The following is a 19,160-nucleotide window of genomic DNA, read 5'->3' on the forward strand; positions in this document are numbered from 1 at the left end:
CTTCCCCTCTCCATCTCCCCCTCCTCCATCATCTTCCCCCCTCCATCTTCCCCTCTCCATCATCTTCCCCTCTCCATCATCTTCCCCTCTCCATCTTCTCCTCTCCATCATCTTCCCCTCTCCATCATCTTCCTCTCTTCATCATCTTCCCCTCTCCATCATCTTCCTCTCTCCATCATCTTCCCCTCTCCATCTCCCCCTCTCCATCTCCCCTCTCCAGCAGCTCTTTCCCCATCCTGGTAGCACGGGGAGCCCCGGGTGTGTCACACAGTGTACCTTTCCTCCAGTCAGTGTAACTATCATTGTTCACTTCAGTGAGTAGTCACTGGTCTGGCTCAAGATCTCTGGTTTCTGGTTCACTATCATCACTGGATCCTCACCGGAACTCCTCTGGGATATCCTGCAGCCGCCCTGAGTCTTTTTTTTTTTTTAACATGCAAATTTTAAGTTTTTATTTTTTCCTTTTTATTTGTTCTTTGCAATGAACACTTGAAAGTAAAGATGTATGGATAGAAGGGTTTACTGTAAGACTCACTGTGTCACACTACAGCTTCCATGACGAGATTGATTTTTCCTTTTTTTAAAAAAAAATTATTTTGTGGAGGGGAGGTTGCAAGGGCAGAGGGTAGATACAAAGGGATGGGGAAATGAATGGGATGGAGATGCATGATGGGAAAGACACAAGGATATTCGATTCTTGAGTAAAACATTAGAAGGGGGGCAGAGTTTTAGTAGATAAGAGCATAAAAACTGCTAAGAGTGGGACAGTATCTAGAGTATATGAGTTGATACTATTATTAATTTTTCCCATTTTCATTGGGAAAATAGTCAGGTAGAGGCGACATTTGTATACCAGCTACCCAGGTTTAGCCCATGCTGCTGATAGTACATGGTACTTGCTCCATCTCATCACTTGAAGTGGACAGTTCTGAAAGTAGTGTGTTCTTTTCTTTTTAAATACATTTAATATAGATGCTTGGATCCAAAAACACCTTTATGCTAATATTTTGTCTTTTAAAAATTCACACAAATACTAGTATTCCAGAGGTATTCTTTTATTAATTTTTATTCCCCTCTGGTTTCATAGAGATGTGGCTTGCTCTGTCTGCCTGTCTATCTGTATCCATCCTTCCTTCCTTCCTTCCTTCCTTCCTTCCTTCCTTCCTTCCTTCCTTCCTTCCTTCCTTCCTTCCTCCCTCCCTCCCTCCCTCCCTCCCTCCCTCCCTCCCTCCCTCCCTCCCTTCCTTCCTCCCTTCCTTTTCTCATATATTAATCCTGACCTCAGTTTCCCTTCCCTCCACTCCTCGCAGTCTCTCCCTCCTACTTCTGCCTAATGTTTGTATGTGGGTCTCTTCATCTGCTCCCATCCATCTGCTGGATGAAGCCTCTCTGATGATGATTATGCCAGGCTCTGTCTGGTCTACAAGTATAGCAGAATGTCATTAGGAATCATTTCACTGACTTTTTTTATTTTTATTTTTTGGCCAGTTGTGTTTGGTTCTCTATCCTAGGTCTCTGGGTGCTGGCCCTCCAGGCAGTGTCAGGCATGGGCTCCCTCCTGTGGTATGAGCCTCATAGAAATATGTTTCAGTTGGTATTGATACTTCTATCTCATTAATGTATGGGAATGGTGGCTCGCCTTTTAGGCTGCAGTGACTCCATGTGTATCATAACTCTACTGTTGTTTAGGGAAGCTTACACTGTGGTAGATTGGAGAAGACGATTAAGCTATCTATTTTTAAATTTATTTTTAGGAAATCCTTGCACGAGGAATTCTTCTTCCATTAATAAATCAACTCAGTGATCCTGATTATATTAATCAATATGTCATATGGATGGTAAGTACCTTTTGAAGTTGTGACTTGTATTTGAAACAGGTTTTTAGCAGTAATAACAGTTTCGAGATCAGAATGATTAACCAACAGTATATTAAAGAAATGAAGGAAAAGCTATTTTTAAAGTACTCTCTACATTTCTAGTACCTTCTTTACTATTATGGTGTTACTACTATTTAAAGTTGTGGCTTTCACTGCCTATATATGTTGAGATGAGTAATTTGAACAATTCTTATACAGGTTGCATATTCCTTATATGAAATGTTGAGGACACCCATCTTGCTGGCCCTAAAAGTGTGTGGCCTTTAATGTGCTGATTTTCTGGGTTCACTTCTTGCTTTTTATTAGTTAACTATAATACTTAGTATTTGATTTAGTAGCCCAAATGGCTAATATTTCTTCCTCCTCTCTTTTGTAACTATTGCTGTTTTAGTGGTTGTTATAAAAATTAGAATGAACCACTTCATCCGCATATGCATGGAACACTGTTTCCCTCCCTCATATCCATTGCGAGCCTTGCCAGGAAGATCATCCACCTCCCTGTCCTGCGGACTCCTTTATATATCTATACACACATATCATTTCTTCATTAGTGCAACTTAGGCTTTTTGTATCATAATTTCTTAAAAAAACACCAAAGGAAAAATAAACTCTTATGTGTCATTTTTAATAATCCTAATTTTTTATAATTCTAAATATCAGTTTGCTCTTATTTTATTTTATTCTGAACAATTTCCTGTAGGATCTGTATAATTTTCAAGGTTTATGGGCATCAGTGTCTTCAAGCTCACTGAGCCTTAGCTTGTCGTAAAATATGTTTTACTGTAAGAGTCCAGAATACTTTCACTTTCTCTAGAGTGTTTGACAGTTTTATTTTAGTACTTGTAAAGATGTGTGGTTGGAAATGTCAGTTTGTCTACTTGCTGTCTGGTTTCTAATGAGAGCGAGTGTCCGTGCCGTGGCTGTGCCTGTCTCTGAGGTCTGTCCTTTGCAGTCCCCGTTGTTGGGTTTTCTGTGAGAGGGACAGCGTCTCAGACGGTCTGCTGCCTTTTCACAGCTCGGTTGCTTTTCCTCATTGAAAGTGTTTTATCAGTCACAGTGGTTGGGATTATCGTTTAGTGGTGCTCTGTTACTCACCGTGTGATAGCCATGATTAAGTCTAATAGAATCTTACTCTCCATTCCTCCCCAGTAGTTCCTGAATGTGCTTGTGCTGGGGGCATCTACCCTCATTATAACTTCATGACTGCTCATCTCATCTGTATCCTTAATCTGCCCTGAAATCTTTGTATTTTTTCCTGTTTTTATATTTCCATCACTTCCACCCTTACAAAACACTGTCTTGGTGTTGTGTGGGAAACTTTCCTGGGAGACACAACATGCATATGTCTACTTCAGACAGGGAACCCATGGCAGACCAAAGTAATAATTATAGAAAAGAAACCAATGAATTATTATTGGAACTGCTAATAGGGGAGTGGGCAGAGGGTGACTTAGAAGGAACAGGGGTGACTTCAAAGCTCTTGATAACTGAACAGCCCACCCCAACATGGTGGATGACTCAAACAACTGCAGGTCTTAGAGGCAGCTCTGCACATCTGCAAAGTCTCTTGGTCTGGACTAGTCTTGTCCTCTCCCAGCAACCAGCCTGCTCCTAAAGCTGGGCAGGGGGAGAGGGGGGGGTTCGAGAACTTCCAAGGGTCAGCTTTCCCAGGCATGGGACTTACTTACCTTCTGAGGCTCACAAGCCACCTTTTCCCTCCTGGAGGTGATGTTTCTTTGGAGGAAGTGTCAACACTTGGCTGGTTATGACACCACGCTTTTTTCCCCCCATTTTAAAATTTGGCCTTTCTTAGTCTTTTGCTGTTTTGAGTGTGCTCGATCTAGGATAGCTCCTCTTTCAATCCACACTTGTTCTCTGTGCTTCCCCTGCAGCTTCATGGTCTTAAGTGTTGCCTCGGTGTCAGTGACTTGAAAATCACGTATTTGCCTAGTCTTTCCTGAATCCCTGCCTTTCCTATGAAAAAGCAAACTTTATGTTTACGTTTGGATGCTTCAGAGCTTCCTGACCCCGCTCTTCCAGTGCTGTCTCTGTCCTGCTTGGTGGTGGCTCCACTGGTCCTGGTCTTCAGGCCACACGTTTTAGGGTAGTTTTAGTGCTCTTCATTTCTCACTTCAGCTGTTATGTTAGCCAGTTCTTTTGATACTGTTTGTAAAAGATGTAACTGTAAACCATTGCACAGGGAACTTTATGACCCTCCTTATCACACCCCCATGACTGCTGCTGCCATGTTTTCCCACACTTTGTCCTTTTCCTCTCTACTGGATTGTCACACTGTTTGTAGTTTAAACCCAGTGACTGGATTTCTTGATTTTCAGAGTACGACACTCAAACCCTTATACTATAGGATTCTTACTCCATTCCTGCTGCTCATCCTCTGGTGTCCAGGTCGTCTTGGTTTAGCTCCAGCCACCTTGATTTCCTTGCTATCACCACTCTTTCTGAGCATGAGTCTGTGCTTTTCGGGATGTAATGTGTTTAGCTTGATGTGTTTTGTTGGTGTGATCCATTTTAATGTAAGTGCTTGAACACACTGCTGTCTCCTTTGGGTGCCTGGCCCATAGCTGTCATGCAGTGCTGAAGTGTGTTCTTAGGAAGTAACCTTCTCCTATCTGTTCTCTCAAACCTTACTTTTAGATCCGTGATTCAAATTGTAACTACGAGGCCTTTATGAACATCATTAAATTGAGTGACAATGTCGGCGAGTTGGAAGCAGTCCGAGATAAGGCGGCCGAAGAGCTCCAGTACCTTAGGTCCTTAGACACAGCTGGTGACGGCAAGTGACTCTTCCGACAGTGCTCTCCGAGGACTGTCGTCTACCTTAGGAAAGCTTTCCATTGCCTAAGTGAAACCGGAAATGTCTGGTTTTCAGTACTCAGATTAAGTCTTCCTTACTGTACTAACATGTTCTTAGAGTAAACGTGAAGGTGGTGTGATTGCAGTTGTCCCTAGAGGTAGTAGGTATGACTTAAAGTCAATGAATAATTTTATGAAGCAACTTCATAGTTTTTATTAAAGCAAAATTGCTGTCTTGATTATTTTGTTGAATTATAGTAAGTGTGTGTTAAGTATTTCTGAAAAACTACAATTTTTAGCTTATAATGAATTTTTTTCTTTCAGATATTAACACTATTAAAAATCAAATAAATAGCTTATTATTTGTAAAGAAAGTATGTGACTCAAGAATACAGCGGTTACAGTCAGGCAAAGTAAGTATAAAATACTTTTGAAATAACACCTAGTTGTAAACTTCATGGTGACTGAAATCCTGGCGTGTGACAAAAATAGGATATTAATTAATGGAACTATTTACAACAGGACTTAAACAGAAGAGTGTGTGCGCATGCTCAAGTACACGTGGAGGCCAGAGGTGCCTTCCGCGGTTGCTTTCTACCTTAGTGAGATAGGATCCCTTACTGAACCTGGAGCTCGCCTGCCTGCCACCTAGAGTAGCTGGCCACTGAGCTCTAAGAATAACCCAGTCTCTACGCTTTCCACCCCAGGGTGAGGGTTGCAGATACAAGCTTCTGTGTCTGGAATTTTTATATGATCCTGGGGATCTGAACTCGGGTTCTGAAGCTTGCAAGCACTTTGCCAACTGAGCATATTCAGTCCCAAAGAGATTCATGTGCTAGAGCTTGACAGATTCGTCGTAAAGCAGTTCAGGAAGGTTGGTGGTAGCACTGCCTGGAAGTCTCCCTGTGCAGTGCTCTCCTCGTGCAGTGCTCTGGCCTGCAGCTCTCTGTTGAGCCATGGACATGGGTCTTGGTGTTAGAGGATGTGGGCTGTTAAAGCTGTCAGGAATAAGGTCTGCTTTAAGTGATAGTAGGTGAAATTTAAATGACAAGACGGTGAAAGTGATAACTGTTTCAGAAACACTTGAGGTTCTAGCACAAAAATCAGTACAAATCACCCAAATGGTAATGGCTGTCAGAAGCAGTGGAGATTTGATTTGAGGGACTGCTTAGCAGTTCGAGAGTGATTTGGTAGTGTGTGTGGTGGCATCAGCACACGCACTGCAGCATCTCATGTGAAGACTGTCCCGCCAGGTAACACTACAGCACGTGGGCTGCTCTGCTGCCAGCTCACGGGGTTTGAGTAAGGTGGCATGGAGGCCGATTGGAGGGGACTGGAGACGAGTGCAGAAGGGACGGGTTGATGGCCACCATGTGCTCTCATGGGTCGTCTCCCTTGGCTCTGCTGCTGGGATAAAACAGCTTAGGGAAGGGAAGACTCCGTCTGACACTGCCAGGCCACAATCCACAATGAGGGGCAGGCAGGGCAGGACCTGGGGCAGAAGCCACCATGAGCGAGTGCTGCTTCCCGACCTGCTCTGCTCACTGCTGCTAGTTTCTTACACAGCGTAGCCTCAGCCCGCTTGTGATGGTGTTGCCCACAGTGGACCATCAGTGCAGACAGAAACCAACCTCTGATGCTTGCTTCCGTTGTCTGTACAGTCAGGGGTGATCGTACCCAGCAGGGCATTGTGTAGAATGTATCCAACACAGTGCCCGGCACTAATGCTCTTTACATTTTGAACCTTTTCTCTAATCAAAGTTCTCTTTGTAGGTAGCTATCTTGTTCGGTTGATTTGCCTGTGTAGTTCACTATTTATATTTGAAAAGAAATAAAATTTCTCTATCAGTAGCAGAGGTTTTACTTTGTTAAAAGCAACATTGCTCTTTGGAAGTGTTTTCCTATTAGATAAATGCCAAACAAAATGAAAGTAATGAGTGGTTTTGAATAAGTGAAGCATTCAAGCATATTCTTTTGTCTTTATTTCCTGTAGTGTTTGTTTTACACTAGAATATGTGGAAATAGAGAATACATGAAAATACAATGCTATAGATTATTTTGTATTAGAGGAAATGAATTCTTATTATATTTTAAATGATTATTTGATAACTATTTCTTAAAATGAGTAGGGATTTAGAGTCACTCAGCAGAGTATTTTATTGGAAACCAACATGCATGAAAAGGGGAATCTTCGTCTTTGTCACATTCTGATAGAATGTTGCATTTTCCTTATATTTATATGAACATCCTGCCCTAGTGATTGGTGATTAAAGTGCTAACTTGTATTCATTTGTGTCTGTAGGAAATAAATACTGTGAAGCTAGCAGCAAACTTTGGGAAACTTTGTACAGTCCCCTTGGACAGCATTCTTGTAGACAATGTTGCACTACAATTTTTTATGGGTAGGTAAAATTTTATTTAAATAATATTGACATTAAATTTTTTTGGTTTTAAACTTGTGGTAAAATACAAGTAACCCAAAAATTCTAAAACTTAATACTTTTAAGTGTATAGTTCAGTGATATTAAATACATTATTAAGGTAGAAGCATCCCCCATCTATCTCTCTAAAATGGTTCTTCTGTTATAAGGCAGAATTCTGTACTTATTAAAGTGATGGACTTAATTTTTTAGCATATCCTCAGGTTTCTTCTATGTTACAGCATATGTCAGAGTTTCCCTCCTTTTTAAGGCTGTCACATCCGTAAACGCACACGTGTGCTTGTGTGCTCCCCTCTCCTCCCCCAGTATCCTTGCATATCCATTCGTCCTCACTGCACTCTTGGGTTGCGTCCATAGTGAGAATGAGGTTACAATGTATATGGATGCATAAGCAGCCTTTTGAGATTCTTCTTTCAATTCTGTTAGGTATATAACAGTGAGTGGAATTAGTGAATCATAATTTTCTTACTCATTTTTTTGAAGAACCACTATACTTACTTTGCACTGATTGTCCTATTTTACACTTCAGCGAGTTTAATTCCCCACATCTTTAGCCTGGTTTTCAGAATTTTCATTTCAGAGTTCCATTAGACAGACCCTGCCTGTACTTCATTGTAGAGTTTGCTGGCTTCTTACTCTGCTACCTTGCTTGAAGCTTAATAGTTTAAGATATTAATGAATTTGGATGGTTATTATTTTGCATTCCAATTTGAGCTCATCTTCTCCTCCCCCACCCTCTTTTTATTTTTTATTTTTTGGTTTTTTGAGACAGGGTTTCTCTGTGTAACTGTCGTGGCTGTCTTGGAACTCACTTTGTAGACCAGGCTGGCCCTAAACTTATAGAGATCTTCCTACTTCTATTTCCCAAGTGCTGGGAATAAAGGCGTGCGCCGCTGCCTCCACCACCACCTCCACCACCACCCAGCTTATCTTTTTTCCTCTAGAAACCATAGAGGTAGACATTTTATTTTTTTGGTAATAAATAAATGCTTTTCATAACTAATGAACATTTGCCAAACTATTTTAAAAATAAACCATAGGAGAGTTTAGTGTGAATTAAATTCATTGAGAAACAGTACTTTATTGGCTCAGTATTGGGAAGTGGAAACATTGGGATTAGGAGAACAGGGCTTTTTCTCAGCTGTATAGCAGTTCCAAGGCCAACCTGAGCTACGGGAGTTCCTGTCTCAAAACAAAAAATCATACTTTATTGGGAACACATGATATGTAAAATAACATATTCATGTATGAATGAGATACTTTGTTTTTATGGGTTTTTTAGTACTTACATATTATTTTGTTAATACCACATTAAAATTACTTTTATCTGGTAGACATTTCCAGTATTCTTAAATCTTTGAATCATTATGTGAACAAAGCATATATGGTTTCATACAATGCTAAACGTAATTTTAATATACCTATACAATTATGTTATTGCTAATCTTTTTTCAGAATAAAAATTGAATGTTGATTATGTAGTTGCTTATATAAAGTTTATGTAGCACGTTCACTAGGAATTTTATCATCAAGACATGATACTAAAAAGCTTTAAGTTGGGCACAGTGATTTATGCCTATATGCAGAAGGATTCGGTAGAAAGCTCTTAAGTTGCAGGCCAGCCTGAACCGCTAGTGAGATTCTATCTCAAAAACAATTACACAAAGCTTTCTCCTGTTTTATTTAGCTTAACCAATTTACATTTACCTTTTGACATTAGAGATTTACTAAACCCCTTGCTTATGTTTCTTTATTTTTTTGAGATTAGTATAATTCCATCATTTCCTCCTTCCCTCCTTCTGAACCCTCCCATACACCCCACTTTGCTGTCAAATCAGTGACCTCTTTTTTTATTAATTGTTCTTCCACACACATGTGTATATACAGATATATTCCTTAATACATAAGGAATACTCTATTCCTTATGTATAATATTACTTTTAGTTGTGTTTTCTGGGCTGACCATTTAGTATTGGATGACCAGGTGGTGTGCTCTTCCCTGGGGAAGACTGTGTCTCCCAATCTCTTTGTTGCCCATAGTTCTTTCTGTAGGGTTGAGGGCTCATGGGCTTTCTCTGGTCCACTTTAGTATGTGAAATACAGAGTTTGGGTATTTGAAACTGGAACTCTTCTTATGTGTCATACAGTAATATGAACCTAAAAGTGTGACGTTGATAACTGTTGCTGTGACTCTGGTTTGGTAGATTATATGCAGCAAACTGGAGGTCAAGCTCACCTCTTCTTTTGGATGACAGTGGAAGGGTACCGGGTTACAGCCCAGCAGCAGCTGGAGGTTCTGTCAAGCCGTCAGAGAGATGGAAAACATCAGACCAACCAAACCAAAGGCCTGCTAAGAGCAGCCGCTGTTGGAATCTACGAACAGTATTTGTCTGAGAAGGTAAGGGTCTCTTGTCGTCCCTGTTTTCTGTCTTTGGTAGTATTATTCGTAATACTCTGTGATACTTACTATACTGGGTGTGATGGCTTCAGTGACCTTGCCTTATTTAATCCTAAGGACAGGCTTCCTGTGTATATTTATTCTCATTGTCCAAGGGAGGAATCAGTTTTATAAAATCTAATTAGTATGTGTAAGTTCATGGAAATACTAAATGACCAAGTCAAGACTGGGATTCGGGGACCTGATAGGCAGAAATCAGAAGGATAAAAGAGATGGGGTGTGCAGAAGGAGGCAGCAGAGGGCTGCAGGTGGAGCTTAGCGGTTCAGCGCTCGTCCAGCTTGCACAGGCCTTCAGCTCAGGCCCAGTACCATATAAAAAGAAAGATCAGATTTTGTGTTTCTGCATCGGTTGCATATGTTTTGAAATGAAAATTCTAGCAACACGTTCATCTTCAAGATTTCTTTTGTTCCCACATCACATTGGAGCTTTGCTGCAGCATTGGTTACTAAAATAAGTTTAGGATAATGGTAGTCTTTTAATAGCTATTCAGAAGGTTATCTGGTGTCAAATTAGTCCTATAGTACTTAAATAACTACTGATTGCTTGACTGATTTAACTCCTGATACAGTGTATCTTGTGTGCCAAACACTATACAACTATGCCTTAAGTAAATCTTTGTTAATCCTTAATAGTGATTTTGATAGCCTCATGTAGAATTATCTCCTTTTTTTTTTTTTAAATTTTGGGAGTAAGGCCTACAAAGATGAAATTTGCTCCATAAATTCAAGAATTAAGTCTGTCTGCCAGGGCTAGAGAGCTGGCTCACCAGGTGAGAGCACTGAGTGCTCTCCAGGGGACCTGGGTGGCTTCCCAGCACCCACAGGGCAGCTCACAGCCACCGGGAACTCCAGTTCCGGGGTCCAGCACCCTCTCCTGAACTCTGTTGGCACCAGGAATACATGTGATACACAGAAGAAATACTTAGACACACAAAGTAAACAACTCTTCAAAAAGACGGAAAGACCTGTGTGAGTGTCCTGCAGTCTACAGGATGAACAAATGCTCTGGCTGTGTCTTAGCTCTCTTAAACACTGCAGTGTCTCACTGGGAAACCAGTGATTCTTACCTACCAGCTACTCTAAATTATAGGAGTCTGTTATTAACTCCAATTTTTTACTGTTTACTTGTATTTAGAAATTACAAAGATCATTAATTTTTTTTCTCTGTTAGGCATCTCCAAGAGTTATTGTTGATGATTATTTAGTAGCAAAATTAGCAGATACTTTGAATCATGAAGATCCAACTCCAGAAATCTTTGATGACATTCAAAGAAAGGTATTAATATTTCATGTTTCTTGAAAAAGTATTTCTGTGTACATATAGGTTTTTTTAAGTAGAATAATTGCTAAAAAGATATTAGAGTTGTAATAACTCCTATTGCAAGAATGTAAATGACTTTTTTATTTCATTGAATGGCCATTGAGAAAAGTTCTTATTTTGTGTTGCTTTGTTTAATCTGAAGTAACAGCCAGATACTCATTTAAAAATTCAGTAAGTAGGGGCTAGAGAGATGGTTCACTGGTTAAGAGCACTGGCTGCTCTTCCAGACAGAGGTCCTGAATTCAATTCCCAGCATCCACATGGTGCCTCACAGCCATCTGTAATGAGATCTGGTGCCCTCTTCTGGCCTGCAGGAAGAACACTGTATACACAGTAAATAAATCTTAAAAAAAAAAAAAAAGAAAAGAAAAGAAAAAAAAAGAATTCAGTATGTAGATATCTATATATAAAAAAGCGTGCCTCAAAATTCATCTTAATATAAACCTTCATATATGTATTTGTTCCTTAGAAAACACTACTTCCCAGAGCATAAAAATGGCATAATATCACATAACTTATATTAAGGTAGGAACCTTTTAGTCACTGCAAGGTCTAGAATATCATATTAGTTATTAAACTGTCTTATTGTTGACACCTTTTAAATAATGATACATTATAGAAAAACAGGAATAGAGCTTTTGTGATACTTTATGTAGCAAAATCATTAATTAATATGTATTAAGTTTTGAATACCTCAATTATTTCCACAGGTATATGAATTGATGCTACGGGATGAAAGGTTTTATCCTTCCTTCAGGCAGAATGCACTGTATGTACGGATGTTAGCCGAGCTTGACATGTTAAAAGATCCTAGTTTCAGAGGATCAGATGATGGGGATGGAGGTAAGATAAAAAGGTGTGTTTGTGTGTGTGTGTGTGTGGGGGGTGTCTCAGTGTGCATTCTGATTACCAAAAGAATGACCTTTTTAAACATGATAAAAGATGGTTCTAAACTCCAAATGTAAATTGTAATATATTTTAAAGGATATAAGGGAATGTGAGACTAAGAATGTTTTCTTAATATGGGTCATCCAGAATATTTTTATGATGATTTCTATTTTGCTGATCAGTGATGATGAAGTGATACTTTTGTGTGACAGGTGAGGTTATTGTGAAGAGTAAATGAGGAAAGAAGTAATGCCGCTGAGCATAGGCCCCAGGCTATAAAGCAGTGTACAGTGTGGTAGCTGTTTCCTTTAATTGTGTCCTTTTCTAAAGCTTACACATTAAGGGTGCTTTTTTACCTAGAGATACCCAAGTAATTTATTTCAATCTTCTATTTTTTTTTTAAACGATGATACTGAGAATGAGCGACATGTTCTAGTATGATAAGCATTTGGAAGAGTCAGAGGTTATTTAGATTTTTACCTTCATTCTCCTCATTACTGCTTATGTCTTATAGTTGATTTGCTTTAATTCATTTTTGTCAGTTGTAAATCTGGAATAATGTTTCATCATCATAGCATAACTCACTCATCATTTTTAAACAGAATTCTCTGTGTGAAATGTTTTTTGAGTTAAAGCACAGGCGTAAAGGTTGTGTAAGTGGAAACTAACATGTCATGATGGAGCAAGAGGCCTTCAAACATGAATTCCTCCATCCAGCGGTCATTTTACTGTGATAAAATTCTGGGGCTTTGTTAAGATTTGAACAGCTTTCTCGGATATTCTAAATAAATAAGCAATGTAAAGATAAAGTAAATTGGAAAATTTAGAACTAATTGCCTCAAGGACATCTTTTGATTATACCGTTTACTTATCCATAGGCTTTTGGGACAAGATCACTTGAAAACAGATACATTAATCTACTAGGAGTGCTTAACCCTTTAGTTATAATTGTGTAGTTAAGGAAGTAGTTTATTTCTTGAAATGTTGTGCTTTGTAGAGGAGAGGCATAGCAAGATTGTACAGTTTATCTGTATTTCTTATTACTGCTGGAAATGATAGATCCTTTTGTGAGATTTGAAAAAGCAGCTCTCAGCTCACTATGCTAAAATATCTATTGTAAAGTGTTCCGCTTATATTCATTTCATCCATTTGGAAATTTTCTTAATATTTTTGAAGTGGATCTGTTGTGTAACCCAGAATGGAACAAGATAAATTGAATCATGATCAAATACCCTAAGTGCTCTATGATTTGAGATGCTGATAGTACCTACATGCTCTCTGTGAGTAGGATTGGCTTATTGTCTCAAGTCACCCTTCCCGCCAGTCAGTCCAAATCTTCTACTTACTTTAAATATAAATTTGGTTAAGATTTTTTTAATTGGCTTTGTTCTAAAATAAATAGACTTCTCTCATATATCAGTTACTGAGTGACTTCAGATTAAATCACTGCTGTAGTTTGTAATTATGTATATGTAAAATACATGTATGGGGTGTGTGCGTGCATGGGTACGCATGTATGTGTGCGTGTATCACACATGTGGAGGTCAGAGTACTACCTGCAGGTCAGTTCTCTCCTCTCACCTTGTGAGTTCTTGGTTTCAAACAGCCAGGGCAACCATTGCCCTTAATCTGCTAAGCCATCTATTTGCCCACATCTATGTGTCTGTCCTTTTAGAATAATGCTTCATTGCTTTCTAATACCTTATTGTCTTAACTGATATTTTTTTATGCATTTTACACACAGAAAATATTCAGTTTTGAAAGCCAGTTTTAAAATGATATTAGAGAGATAGTATAATATGCAACATAATTTTAAATGTCTGTCAGATTTATTGTCTTTTATATTTCAGATTATAGGTCTAGCATTCTCACATTGAGTTCTTACTGCTTATGTCTCTCTGTACTATTACTTATTTTTGAGACTTTTCTCTGGTCACAAGGCTTAAGAGATTGCCAGACCACAGAAGGGTAGGAAGTGTTAATCATATAAGGAGGACAGTCAGCATATTTATTTGCTGTAGGAATCATCTGCTTATGAACCAAAGAGTATTTCTAGATGAAGTTTCCCATTTTGTTTTTTGATCAGAAGTCTGGGAAACTAAGAAGTGCTCTTTGTATAGCAAGTTATTTAGGATAGAAGACAATACCACCTGCTCCTCTTAGTTAGAACTGTACAAGTAATGCAGTCTAATTGAAGATTCATTGAACTAGTCACATTTATACATTAGTAAAGTCTGGAAAAGGTACATGAACGTTAAATTGTGGGTGAGTAGTATTTTACCATAGCAGAGACACTGTAATTTAAAGTTTCATTTGCTTAGATATGTAGCAAACCCAAGAGCAAAGAAGGGATTATTGTTATTAGTCATTAGTGTTATTAATCTCTGCTTGACTTATTTGCTAACATTTATTTACATTTTTTGTTATCATTCTAACACTTGCATTTTCCTCCAAGGCTTAAAATTTTTTTTTTTAAGTCAGCATACAAAGTTGTGAGTCTCGACATTTTTGTGCACATTTTTCTCCTTTTCTGTTTTTGATTTCTCTGGCTCTTTGTAAGCATCCATCATCAAGCCTAGCTATATACTTTCCTAACATTCATTACAAAATTATTTTCTCATCATTATTGCTTAATTAAATGGCATTGCATACAGTGATTTCAGAATCTAAACGGTAATGTTTTATGCTGAATTTATGAGGAAACAATGGATTATTAGATATTTTTAAGATCCATGTATTTGTATCTCACACTGAAGAGTGATATTATTTATATCTTTTTTTAATACTCAGAGACAGAAATAAGAAAATAATTCTGTAATTACCTAATGGTCTTCACTCTGAGTTACTTGCATTGCATTAAACAGCGCCATGTGATACATGAGCAAAGGTGTAAAACGATTACTTACTGTTACTTGCTACTTACATGTGAGTTTGTTTGTGTGCGCCTGTCAGGTGTATGCGTATTTTCATTTAAATGTCTAATTACATGATAGTTGGAGATTTAAAAGGTTAGGTATTTGGAAGTGTAAAACAGTTTCATTGTTGCCCTGCTTTTATATGAGCTGCATTATTAATGTTTAAACCTACATAAAGCAACAGCTTTGTACATTTTTGCTGTATATTCAGCTGGATTGCTGCATATTATGCTTTATTTTCCTTTTGTAGAATCTTTTAATGGGTCTCCTACAGGAAGCATAAATTTGGTAAGTATTACTTATGAGTACTTTAATTAGTAAAATAACTTGAAAATAATGTGACAGGCTTTTAATACATAAGAAGCTTCAAGCTGCCCTATAGAATGAAAGGACATTGTTATGCTTTTAAAGAAATGTTAAGTTTGTGAGGCATCTATGACTTTGAATCTTCCTTTTTAAGAAATGAGGATTAGATCACACCTACAAAGCTGCAGTTGAATTTTATAAAGGAATCAATTTCTTTATCTCAGCATATTGGAGGCAGGGGCAGGGCATCTCTGTGATCTCAAGGCTAGCCTACTCTACATAGTGAGTTTCATGCCAACCAGGGCTATATAGTGAGGCCATATCTGTAGCTAGAGTTTTCAAAAAAAAAAAAAACCATCAACAATTTCTAGAATTTAAAATCCTGAATTATGACAGGACACTAGTGGAATTCAGGTGTTTCTGGTACATGGACTGCTCTCACCCAATGTGAGGTTGAACTGTTGACTTTGTGTACATCCTACTTCACAAATGAGTCTGTCAGATACGCTAAGCATATAGGCTGAAGATGATGCCCCAACACTGTGGAGAAACCTCAGGTGACTGACTGTCCAGGCAGCTGGCTGTTTCTGTCAACTCACATTTTTTTTTTTTTTTTGGAAGCTGCTTGCACGCACTTCCTGTTTTTATTTTTTATTAGGTAATATTATTTCCTTCTTGGGTCTCTGAGGGAGTTGAAGATTAGTTAGTTATAGTTGAAGATTAGTTAGGATAGAAATTGAATTAGGTACATTTTGGACTTACCAAAATAGGATAGGTAATGGAATTATTTTCTCTGAATTTGTCAAATACGAATGGACTAGACATTGTTTAGGTATTTATTACTTGTATATATTGTATATAGTTATTGTACTTTTGTATATAGTTTTTTTTATGTTAGTTATAATCTTTTTCCTTTTTATTAAAATAGAAAAGGAGAAATATGGTGATATTTTATTTGTACTAAAATGTGATTCCTATGTTAATAAATAAAGTTGCCTGGGGGTCAGAGCAAATAGCAAGCCTTAGCAGAACCTGGGCGGTGGTGGCGCACGCCTTTAATCCCAGCTCTTGGGAGGCAGAGCTAGGCAGATCTCTGTGTGTTCAAGGATACAGCCATCATGGAGACACAAGCCTTTAATCTCAATACCAACCATAGAAGACCTGGAGGTCTGTACAGACAGGCAGTGACTAGGAGGTCATGTGGTTGGGTTTACGACCAATGAGAAGGCAGAACAGAAACACTATGAAAAGACAGACACACAGGAAGTAGGTCTCTTTTGGAGAGGTAGGGCAACAGTGACAGTGAAGGGTAAGGTTTTAAGCTCTTAGCTATTGCTCTGACATCTCGGCTTTTATCTCTGTATTGGCTCTGTGTTTCTTATTTAATAAGACGGTTGGTTACATCTACAGTAAAATGAGTTTTTTTTTCTTTGTGTCTAAAGTAGGTGCTTTTAGAAGTTAAAAGGAATCCAAAAATCTCTAAATCAAAAGTTACATTGGGAGTCATTTACTTGTGTTTTGTTTTTCTCATAAATCTTTTAAATTCCGGCTTTTATATAGCTGGAGTCACTCAGATTTGTTTTATGATATGAAATAAAACTTTAGTGACTTGCTGAATTTTAAATAGAATTATAAACTGAACATAGTTGTTAATTGCAATGTACTAAGCAGTGAAGATACTTAATGCATTGATTATTTGACACATCACCCTGTTGAGATTAGCGGATACATTATTCCTGCTAGCTCTACCAGTGACATTGTAATTGTGTTCGCTGAGCTGACAAAGAAAGTTTGCCGATATGCCCAGCTCGCCTGGAGACTGTGGCAAGAGGATCATTTGAATCCTAGACTTCTTTGTCAACCTGGATAGCAGTCTGTAAAAACAGTGAAGAGGGAGAAAAAAATTCTGTTTAAATGTTGGCATAACATAAAATTAGAAAACAAACAAACAAATGAACCATTTTCTTTTCTTTGTAAGAAATTTAAGAATGTTATCTCAAGGATTGCTTTATAAACTGTGGTTATTTTAGGACAATATTCACATACTGTTTTAAAAAAATCACAATTTTCTTTTATCAAACATTACTTTTTCCAAATTGCCAAATTGAATGTAATTCTGGAGTTAATACTGTTCTATCATTTGGAATTTCTTAGTCTAGTTTTTTTTTTTTTTTTTTTTTTTTTTGGTTTTCAAGACAGGGTTTCTCAGTGTAGAATCTCTGCCTGTCCTGAGACTTGTTTTATAGACCAGGCTGGCCTCGAACTCACTGAGATCCGCATGCCTCTGCTTCCCGAGTACTGGTATTAAAGGCGTGCGCAACCACGCCCAGCTATAGTCTATTTTATATTTATGTGTACATGATATTTGCAACAATATTTAAGATTTTTATCATTTTTTGATGATATGTAAGAAGATTGTTATATTTATTTTTGAAAAATTATTTTGTGATTTTTTTTGTGCTGTGTTATTGAAAGAACTTATAGTTTATAAATTATAGGTAGATATTGGATGTGTAAAATAATCTTATATCTAAATTGTGCTGTTTCTATTAAAGAAACATTTTTGTGTGCACCACATGAACACTTAAAGTATATGTGTTTTACTTCTTTCCAAAATATTTTCACTTATTCTATGTCCTCACAAATGTGTGGCATTGTTATTAATGCATTAAATCTTATCAGAGATTAAGTGCAAAGGAGTTTTTGTAGGAGCCAAATGGCAAATTGCACGTTCTACCTGCTAAATACCAAATCCTGTGCCCAGTAGGAAAATAGGTGTTGATGATAAGCACATTGTACGGACGGTTTTAGATAGAGTGTAGCAGTCATATCAGAGTGGCGCGACACCCCAGCCCTGCCGTCCTTGTTGGCATCCAAGGAGAACCTGGCAGGCAGGGTCTGAAGAGCAGCTTTGGGCTGCCTTGCTTGGTTGTCTGTGTGCCCTGTCTGCCTTGGTGACATGCTTGTGGGGGGGGGTGCATGTGTATGTGGCCAAGGGATTTAAAATTTAACTTCAATTAGTTTAATAGTTAAATTAATTGTTGATCAATCATTAATGGTTTTGTTTGTAGAATTATAAATTTACTAACAAAAGTCTTAGTCTGGACTTGCTTCCATTTGGTAAATAGTTATAATGGCTAATTATTATAGTAGGCAGTTTTCTAAATATTTTACATGTGTTCTCATTAATCTCACATACTCCATGATGCAGGTGTAATTACCCTCCTTTTGTGCTAAGTAATCTAAATTAACTGATTATTTGTTAACAACAGTGGTAACAAATATAAATCTGTCTGTAGTGTATTTCACCTTACAATTTTTATTGTAAAGAGTTCCTATTTTTAACTTCCTTTATATTGTCTATAACTGAAAATAAGTTATTGTATGTGGATAAGTGTTGAAGAGGCTATCGTGATATGTTGTTACTAAATTGTTTGATTTTATGGTTACTTTTTTTATTTTTGCTTCAATTTGAGACTCAAGGTTACAGCCTCAGTCTCCCAAGTTCCAGGAACTCAGGAGCTTAGCGTCCTCATCAGCTCTCTCAGTGTAAACGCAGAGCATCCTGGTCCAGGTGTTGGCCATGCACATAGTGTGAAATGGACATGAGGAGATAGGAGTGGTATACTCTGACAGAGAATTCTAAGTACTCTTCCTGTAAAGTTTTATCCCCTAATTTTTCTTCCAGTCTTTAGATGACCTTTCCAATGTGTCCTCTGATGATTCTGCACAACTTCATGCCTACATTTCTGACACTGGTAAGTAGCCTCATGCTGCAACTACTCCTAAGTACGGTCAGTTGTCACATCCCTGTTACTTTCACATTTATTATTCCATTCAGCATGTTTTATGATCATATTTTCTGATTTTGTTGTCTTGAAATAAATTCTTCACTAAGTCCTGTGACGTTTGGTTGCTTGTGTATTTGGTTATTTTTCTTCTCTAAGGTTGCCACTGTTACCATTTGAAAATGCTTACTTTCTAAGCATTTTATCATTTCAAAGAAATTCTAGAGCCAGTCTTTTCCTCTTGGAACTTGAATCTTGCTGGTAATCCCTTTCATAATTTCTATTTCTTTGTTGCAGAACTCTCCAATCTGTATTTGCTTTCTTGTACTTAAGAGTTGGCAGAGATAATTGG

At 37.9% G+C, this 19,160-nt stretch overlaps 1 protein-coding gene across 3 annotated transcripts in view; it reads left to right on the forward strand.

The window, feature by feature from the left end:
• The window catches only part of Snx13 (sorting nexin 13), a 101,889-nt gene that overhangs the window by 56,230 nt on the left and 26,499 nt on the right, over positions 1-19,160 (forward strand). For 2 of the 3 annotated variants that reach the window (XM_028878426.2, XM_028878427.2), the window contains exons 9-17: positions 1,755-1,838; positions 4,533-4,671; positions 5,016-5,104; positions 6,994-7,093; positions 9,337-9,530; positions 10,762-10,866; positions 11,622-11,754; positions 14,965-15,002; positions 18,709-18,778. In XM_028878426.2, coding sequence (XP_028734259.1) covers positions 1,755-1,838; positions 4,533-4,671; positions 5,016-5,104; positions 6,994-7,093; positions 9,337-9,530; positions 10,762-10,866; positions 11,622-11,754; positions 14,965-15,002; positions 18,709-18,778 — 952 coding nt within the window. The remainder of the gene's footprint in view (positions 1-1,754; positions 1,839-4,532; positions 4,672-5,015; positions 5,105-6,993; positions 7,094-9,336; positions 9,531-10,761; positions 10,867-11,621; positions 11,755-14,964; positions 15,003-18,708; positions 18,779-19,160) is intronic. The other variant, XM_028878428.2, reaches the window with a different exon arrangement.

Source organism: Peromyscus leucopus, chromosome 14 (assembly GCF_004664715.2).
Source record: "Peromyscus leucopus breed LL Stock chromosome 14, UCI_PerLeu_2.1, whole genome shotgun sequence".
In the NCBI taxonomy this organism is placed as follows: domain Eukaryota; kingdom Metazoa; phylum Chordata; class Mammalia; order Rodentia; family Cricetidae; genus Peromyscus; species Peromyscus leucopus.